The sequence below is a fragment of the Caloenas nicobarica genome, chromosome 3 (assembly GCF_036013445.1).
Source record: "Caloenas nicobarica isolate bCalNic1 chromosome 3, bCalNic1.hap1, whole genome shotgun sequence".
NCBI lineage: Eukaryota > Metazoa > Chordata > Aves > Columbiformes > Columbidae > Caloenas > Caloenas nicobarica.
This window is the reverse complement of record NC_088247.1, coordinates 68,034,620-68,043,813: the sequence shown is the minus strand read 5'-3', so window position 1 is coordinate 68,043,813 and position 9,194 is coordinate 68,034,620. Positions and strand designations below refer to the sequence as shown.

General features: G+C 45.4%; 1 protein-coding gene across 1 annotated transcript; it reads left to right on the top strand.

Moving 5' to 3' along the window:
• The first annotated feature begins 8,200 nt into the window (after window positions 1-8,200).
• Window positions 8,201-8,659, top strand: LOC135986941 (sericin-1-like). The gene has a single exon (XM_065631495.1). The coding sequence runs from the start codon at window positions 8,201-8,203 to the stop codon at window positions 8,657-8,659; it is 459 nt and encodes a 152-aa protein (XP_065487567.1).
• Window positions 8,660-9,194: the final 535 nt, after the last annotated feature.

The window sequence follows — 9,194 nt, the reverse complement described above, 5'->3', positions numbered from 1 at the left end:
ACGCACACACACATGCACACTCATACACACATACAAAGGCCGTCTTTCCAGAACAGGGGAGAAAATAGGCCAGGCTATATGAATAATGAACATGATGGCATTCCCCAGGGCCGTATTCTGATACAGCTGTGATCATGGTGACCTTCTGAATTCAGAAATTTTAAAACTCTTTCTGTGTAATTGAACTGCAGATTTATGCTTAAATCAAATGTTACTATTTCCATCGTAAAAACAGTGTCGTGTCATTAGGTTGGACTTTCATCCCTGAATCAGGGGGATCCCCACATCCTCTGCTAAGAAGATTGCTGACCCTGCAGCACTCTGCTTTTACCATTCCCCCTTGCTATCCTGTGATCCAGGAACCTGCTCTGCTGACAAGAGGAGACCAAGAGGCAGACACACCACATGGCCATTTCTCTGGATGAACAAAAATTCAGCTGAAGAAATATTTTATAAAGCTTCTCCTTCTTTTTCTTATTTCCAGTGGGGAGTATCAGCTGGCGTGGCAGCAGGGTTGCTCTGAGGTCAACATGGAAAGATCAAAGGCAGATGCTCTGGGCTGCAGCGCCTGGGTGTCCTGTGGGTCTCTGGGATGCTGCCAGGAGGGGCCAGGCCCCCAGGAAAGCTCCCATGGGAGAAGAGGGGTGTGCCTGCCTTCCCTTCTTCTCTTGGGCACTGTACCAAATGGACTGTCTTTTTCCACCACTCGCTTGCAGTGAGAAGGGAAGAGGGAAAGGGATGCCACATGGGAATTTTATGTTTTGCCTGTGGCAGAGAACTAACCTTGATTATTTGCCTGATAAACAGTGAGACTTCATTTCTTTAATGTAGTAGGCAGCTCCTAGAAGAACAGTTGCCACTGCTGAGAGGGACACTGCTCCTCTGAGCTCGGCCACCTTTTGCCCTGGGCATCACTGCAGGTAATGCTGTGGTGTTTTCAAAAGCAGCATGCAAATAACAGGAGCAGCAATGCATGACAGTGTAGGCTAACACACAGGAATATGTCTCACTTCGGGAATGAACTGCATCCAATCCAGAGAGATCAGGCTCCTCCTTGCTAAGAGTTTACGCTGCCAACAATGCTCTTAAGAAGGGAGTGATTATGGGTCCTGTTTCTCAGCTGTGACACAGCTATGTGTGAGCTAAAATCACATGCTAAATCAATTTAGGTAGATCAATGCTAACTTGTGTGAGCACATGCATTGGACTGCTCTATATACTGACATGTTTCCGATAGGAGTTCCTTGCCAGCACAGGAATATTTTAAATCCTTGGCAGCCATGTCTCTCAGTGTAAACGCAGCTTCACTACCAAAGCTGATTTGGTTTTGATTTTTTAAAAAATCCTACGATACATTGTGGTTAAAACAACCACTCCCTCCCCAAGACGAAGAAACTGTCCCAGTAAATACATCAGTCTGACAGGGTGGCACCAGCCACGCTGAGATGCTTCTGCTGACACGGGGGGCTGATGTGGGTTCACAGCTCCTCACACCCCAACACCCTCAAAGTCTGGAGGGCAGATGTAGCTTTTGCAGGGCCAGACACAGCTGAATGTGAATGCTGGGGATGAGCCTGCTCCTTTATCAGTTTATAGGGACACAACATGTTGTAGGAGGACTGAGGGCAGTGCCACCTCCCTTGGCCTCCACTTCTTGCTTCAGTAAATGGGGATCTGGCCACTGTACAGGCACTGTCAGAGCAGGTCAATGCCTCTGCCAGGAACAGGGTTTGCAGATGTAGAGTAGTGTTTGGTTAGTACAGCCACCATCACAAGCATCCTACGATGGGTACGCTTATGCCTGCAAGAAACCTTGTGTTAAAACAGGTATTTTAGCAAAAGTGAAAACACACTCCAAGCCTAACTAACCAAAGCAGCTATACTCTTACGAAGCCCACATGAAATCAGATTATAATGACTTACTCCAGTTCAGCATAAACCAATGCCTACCTGACTCTGGCCAAATCAAGTAAGTCCGGTTCAAATGAGTGGTCACACTGATTTTGCACTTGCTTAATTAAGGGATTTCAGGTCAAACTGACCGGTAAATCAGTGCAAGATGTCAGGTAGGCATGAGAATATTATAATCATAGACATGTAAGAAACAGAAGTAAATATTTTAGCTAGTTAACATGGGCCATATGATAGGCTATATTACAAAGTATAACAATTATTAGAGCTGAAGAGAAACATTTCATTGTAAATCATATTTTAATCTAAAAAATCATGTAGCTCTGAAGAGGATCTTGTATGATGAAAAACTTGCTTATTTTTTCTCCAGTAACATTTGTTATTCTAATGAAAATGTACTTTCTCCCTACAAGCCACAGTTTGCTTAAATTCTTAAGACTAATGACTATAACATAACAACTACTGCACAGCACACAAGAATATAAAAAAGTATGTGGAATCACAGTATAAGAGTTAATATTTATCTGGACAAACTAATAAATTAAACTGACCTGTAGGCAGATATTTATGATCTGGAAAGATGGAGCTGAAAGATATCTACAAAAATGTATGATAATTCTCCTTATACCACTCAAAGTGTTGCCTGAAACTAGCTACAAAAAGACCCATGTCCCCTTCTCCCGCTGTAGTTGCCCCTCCATGGGATGTTTTCTCGTTGAGTTTCCCACCCAACAGTCTCTTTCCCACCCTCCTCCAGAACCAGGCAAGCTCTTCAATAAGGTCCCAATATCCTGAAGAAGGTGCAAAGCCAATAGGGTCTTCTCACAGGAAAATGTTCTTTCAGCATTTAGTTTGGAGAGGTCATCCTGAACCTTTTGCTTTCAGAACACATTTTAAAAGTGGTGGGATCCTGCTGTTAAAAACTGTCCTGCGGTGCTGCTGATCTGAATTATATGTGCCCTGATACAGACAGGACAAGGTATCTTTTCTCTCGGTGTACCAGATTTCTACTCCCCTGCAAACTGCAGGCACTAAAAAGGAATCTTTTTCTTTGTCTCCTAGGTCTCTAATACTGTTTCAGACAAACTCTGTTCATCTCTTCTGAAGAGAATTTTTTTTTTAATGAACTACAGGTGATTATATTGAAGTTTGTACAAAAGGTAACTCCCTCAGACCAAGATGTAAAGCCTAATATCTCCAGTCTCACAGGATGGTCACACTTTCCTGGAAAGCCAGATTTATCTCATGTAATTCGTAATTCAGATATCTTCAAACATCTCCTCTGCTTTGGTTAAACTATTGGCACATGTAACGCTTTTCTGCATTTCTGGATTGCAGCAGGACATTCCTGAGTAGAGAAGGTGCCAGATTAAAAAGCCCATTTTAAAAAAAACACTCTATATTATTGGGCTATTAAAAGTGAATGAATCTGACAGTTTTATTGCTATTTCGTAATACTCTGTGTTTACTTTTCATATTTTGCCTAGATTATGTAAACAGACATCAGGTTAATTTTTATTTGCAGCTGAACTTTTTGCAGTCACTGCCAATTCTGGCTCCCTCGCCCCGACACATTGTTTCAATGTGAGCATTTGCAAGCACAATAAAGCTGGTTAAAACCTAAACAAATAGAGTTAAATAACATTAAGAAAAAGCGGGGGGGGGAGGCAGGGGAAGAAATGCCTTTCCACTGTTTCGGTTTTTTTTTTCAAAAAGCTCACACTGACACTAAATTTTGTTACGTTTCCTTACCATGTTTGATTGCAGAAGACAGTAAGATCAGTAAGAAAGACCCAAGAAAGTAATGGTCACTGGAGAAAAAGAATGCAGAACAATATTTATTCTGTGCATTCAGAGTTTAATTCTTCACTTCGGCTTCTGTAACCATTGGATCAGACCTCATGAAAGGTTTTTTCTCTGAAAAACAGGTGACGTTATAAAATCAGAGCTCTTCCAGACACTAAACACATCATTGCATTGAAGACTAACTGCATCTGTAGTAACCCCACATTATCTCATGTATCTACATCCCACATCATTGAAAATACTTAAAAAAGTATTGATGATGTTTACAATGACTAGGGAGAATAAATATCAAGAGCCTGACAATTTAAGAAGATTAAGGTTGCTTTTGCAGACACCCTGCTGAACAATGCCTTTTACTCACATAAAACATTTGTAGCAGAGCATTATCATTTGCTGGAACTTTTCTTGGCTGCATATTTTTATCTAATGGAATGCTCCAAAGTATTTCCTCCCTGGATAGATACCACGGGACGTTACACTGGGACATCACACTGCAACTAAGGATGCCCTGTGAAAAAAACAGGGTATTTAGTCCTTTAGTCTTTCTCCATTTTGCTTGCATCTTGCATCGGGTTTCAGCGACCAATAACTAAATTATTCATCTGCTTCATGTGCTCAAGTGCAGAGCTGTGGATTCTCCTATTGAGTCTAGACATGCTGGAAAACTGGCACAAACTGAGTAAACACTTGCTGAATCCACCCTGTTTTCCATCTCATATAACCCAGTGGCTGAAGAATGAAGGGATATGAAAATAAACATTTACATTAACCCATCCGTTATCTTCTCTCACCTGAGCAACTCCCCTAGCTATACTGCATTTGTTAGTTAGAAGAGCAGGGACATGCCTAATAGTTAGGTTATTGGAATACTTGCTTTCAAACAGAAAATTTTGTGTTATTAAAAAAAAATCCAAAGCAGCTTTATTCTTTCTAAAACCTCCTCCTAAAACCATTTGTTTCTGGCCAAGGATAGACAAATATCTCTGATACAGGATACCTGAAAAACTGGCAAGAGAGTCATTGTAGGACAATGTTTGGACCTGGAACATAATGGCATTGGAAGCAAAGCCAGCAAAGAGAAAAAAAATTACTTCGCAATTTGACGTGACCTTGTGTACCACGTTAGCAACACTATGTTCTCTCAGTTTGGATAAGAAAATCATGTGTGATTCACAAAGAAACATTTTGAGCATAGCTGTGCTTGTTTGTCTCTGTATTTATGGGTCTGTCAACTCTACCACTGTAAACACCAATGCTGAGGACCAGACCTCTGCTGCGAAAAGCTGCTGCAGAACAAAACATCACCAACAAACATCACAGGCAGGGCTGGAGCACAGTACTCTTTCTCTCCCTCCTAAAACTGTTCAGGTCAGTTCAGCTTTTTTTAAGGTTATGCGAAGTTCAGTAGAAAGGGAAAAAATAGCAAATTCAGGTACTCAAAAATATCTCAATGATTTTGAGTTGCTATGATCAAAGTTAATTTAAGGTATATTTAATAATGGGTTGCTTTGTGACATGGACCAGCATCTTCTGTAAAAAGCATCTGAAATGGTTTTATTGAGGCTGAGGCTCAGACTGGGCTTCATACATGTGCTTGAGAAAGGAGTCCATGAAGTGTAAGCGTAGGGTGCTCTCTAGAAGACTGGGATCAAGTGTAACAACATACCTGGAATATCTACATTAAGACCAGTTGCTGCTCATTAACTGGTGAGAAATGTGAGCTAGAGTCCTCTTCCATGACCATTTTCCCTGGCAGCAAACCCAGTCAAACCATTTTGACCTTCCCTGTCCTGGACGCCACTCCTCTCCCATGCTCCAGTCCACCACCCCATCAGTACTATTTGCCACTGGCCAGGGGAATGGCATATTTTTTCCTAATGCAGATAGTCTCAGTGATCCACTTTAGGTCTCAACCCCACCAGCTGAGGGGGAGCAGCAAACTCTGATGTGGGGGGCAGGCAGAAGATGTTGGGGAAGGGGGAGAGTGGATGCCGTGCACCAGAGTGGTGCTGCAGAGGAGCACAGCTTTGAAGCACAGTCCAAGAGAGGTAAAGACCTTTCTTCTCCCTTTCTCTAAAGCTCTCCACAGGCTCCAGGGCAGACCCCGGGCCTCCTGCAGAGGCAGAGGGGGTGCTGCACAGGCACCAGGCTCCACCGCAGGCAGGAAGGGATTATTTTAGGAAGCTGAAATGTTTCCGTCACTGGAGGTCTTTGAGAACAGGATGGAGGAGCAGCAGTCAAGAATAGCTCAGTTACAGTTGATCCTCCCTTGGGCCAGAGAGGCGAAATTGATGATTTTTGTATTATTTTTTTCCACTCCTATGATTCCATGGTTTAGGCTGGGCCATGGTTCAACTGAGGTCATAGATCACATCCTCATTAACTAACATTGTACGTATAGTTAAACATCACATGTATCTCTCAGTCAGTGGTTTGCATTTGCTCTTTCATGAAGTATTATTCTATATCTACAAAGTTAGCAGCTAACTAAACTTCTCTTATATCATAAAAGTATCAGTTCTTGTAAAAGCTAGGGGCACTGCTTCCCCCCGTAACAATTCTCAGAGCTAAAAACCAAACAAAAAGGTACGGCTAAGGGCAATGCACTGGGCAGACACTCCCAAGCCTCACGGGGACAATGTAAAGTGCCACTGATGCTGTATTTAGTCCTGTGCTGGAGAACAGGAGCACAAGAGAGGGGAATCCTTTCCCCAGCACCACCCTATTCACAGGGAATTTCTTCCTCTGCACCACCAACCCATCCTGGAAAAAATATTCTCAGAGCTGACGTACAGGAAGCCCACAGCAGCTGTGTAGAGGCAACCAACTCCTGCAGCATTTCTGACCCTCAAAGGGGGAGAAATCTCCTGCCTGCACCTTTAGGGGAACCTGCAGAAATATGGCTTTGGGCAGCCTTACATTGCCTTTTGAACTGATGCACACACACCATTTGTTTGAAAGGGATCGGTTAATCATATCATAAACCCCTTGGGAGAGAGGAGCAATCTGACTATCTCTTTAATACAGCAGTGTGGATGTCTAGACAGAAAAAAAAAATTACTGATCAGTTAGCTTACACCCTTCTCTCATTACTTTTGGGGTATGGCAGGCAGTTACATGCTTTAGGGTAAATGGCCAATGGATTCAAAATTAAAGTAATGTGCAAAGTAGTTTAATCAGATTTAGTGCTCACTGAAACAGAGATTAAAATGACAAAAATATAACATTAGATGGAGGGTGGTAAAAACCCTAGAAGACATTATCACTTTTTCCATTGCCAGGTTTATTTCTTGACAGCACAAAACACGATCTGGGTAGTTTCCAAATATATTTATTGTTTCTGGAAATCAGATTTAAAATATGCAATAAGGGAGGTAAAAAATAAGAGCAACACTTTGTTCCTCAAGAAATCTGTCAGTCACTACGTAACAGAGCTTAGCAAAAACATAAGCTATGAAATAAAAAGTGATTTCATAAGCCTTCAAGAGATTTTTTTCCCCTGTAATAATCCAGTATTGAACAGTATCAGTGTTACAGGGCTGCGCTAAACAGGCTTTAGCCTGATCCAGCAGGACAGTGTCTCTGCTCTCATAACTTCTGACCTCTGAGTCACAAGCTGACAGAGAGGTTGGCCTTAACCTATAGTTTTCATCACACTGGTTGATCCCTGTCTATAGCTCAATGGGTGGCATGTAGTTGCACAGAGGCTCACAGATGTCATTTTCATGGCTCACCCCACACAGCCCAGTGCAAGGTCCCAGCCTGTGATTTGAAAGATGTACAAAAAGAAAAAAAAAAAACACACAAAGCATAATTTATCATCTCTGACTGTCTGGTGTGCCTAGCACTTCAGACTTGCTTTTTAAAAAGCAGCCCTTCTCAAAAACTAAATAACTTATTTCAAAATAGCCTGGATAACTTTAGCATTGAGAAGAGGCTGCTGATGAATAAAGGAGGTGCCAAGTTCCTGGTCTCCAGCTAGAAGGACAACCCAGACCTGTGTAGTGCTGGCAGAGGGGGGACCATCGTGGGCCCCCAGAGTGGCGAGCGCCTCAGCAGCACGGGCAGCACGGGCAGCACAGGCAGCATGGGCACAGTGGGCAGCATGGGCAGCACGGGCAGCACGGGCAGCACGGGCAGCACGGGCACAGTGGGCAGCACGGGCAGCACGGGCAGCACGGGCACAGTGGGCAGCACGGGCAGCACGGGCAGCACGGGCAGCACGGGCAGCACGGGCACAGTGGGCAGCATGGGCAGCACAGGCAGCACAGGCAGCACGGGCAGCATGGGCACAGTGGGCAGCATGGGCAGCATGGGCAGCACGGGCAGCACAGGCAGCACAGGCAGCATGGGCAGCACAGGCAGCACAGGCAGCACAGGCAGCACAGGCAGCACGGGCAGCACAGGCAGCACGGGCAGCACGGGCAGCACGGGCAGCACAGGCAGCACGGGCAGCACGGGCAGCACGGGCAGCACGGGCAGCATGGGCACAGTGGGCAGCACGGGCAGCACGGGCAGCATGGGCACAGTGGGCAGCACGGGCAGCACGGGCAGCACGGGCAGCATGGGCACAGTGGGCAGCACGGGCAGCACGGGCAGCACGGGCAGCATGGGCACAGTGGGCAGCACGGGCAGCACGGGCAGCACGGGCAGCATGGGCACAGTGGGCAGCACGGGCAGCACGGGCAGCACGGGCAGCACAGGCAGCATGGGCACAGTGGGCAGCACGGGCAGCACGGGCAGCACGGGCAGCAGGAACAGCACGGGCAGCAGGAGCAGCACGGGCAGCACAGGCAGCAGAGGCAGCACGGGCAGCAGGAGCAGCATGGGCAGCACGGGCAGCATGGGCAAAGTGGGCAGCTCTGCCCACTCAGGGAACAGGCACCAGGAGACCCCCTGCTCCACCGGTGGGCTTGCACTCCACATGCCCACTGATTTGTGACAAGCTGGTGCTGAGAAATACCTGTCAGGCACAGACCATAGCTCTAACATAAGCTGAGAGTCCTCTGGGAATGCTCCTGTCCTGCAGCTGGCTTTTTTGGGAGCAGCTTTAGGTCAGTACTGACCATTCGTGAGAGGAAACTTCGGTAAAATCCATGTGACTTTTTTATCACATAGTGGCCATGTTAACTGCTCATGCTCTTAATGCAGTGGTTTGCAGGTTGCCGGCCAAAGGGATTTGAGGACAGGTCTCAAAATGAGGAGGAGAGTTATACAAAACAACTGTTTTTAAGCATTGCCAGAGGGTTCATATTGTGCTGGAAATATTTTGGGTTTGTCACCATCACAGGATGATTCTCAAGTCTGCACAGACAAATGCAGCAGCAATTTACAGCTTCTAATTCCACAAGAAATAAGCTATGGAGTAGCATCCATGCTGGTATGAAGTCTTGCTTTCCTCAGAGAGCTGCTGCCATGCCTGGGCCATACAGCACTTCTCTGCAGAAGAGGTATTGTTCTGAGATACCTCTGGCCTG

Excerpts from the sequence above, each read along its gene's own strand:
- LOC135986941 (XM_065631495.1), top strand. The coding sequence starts at position 8,201 with ATGGGCACAGTGGGCAGCACGGGCAGCACGGGCAGCATGGGCACAGTG.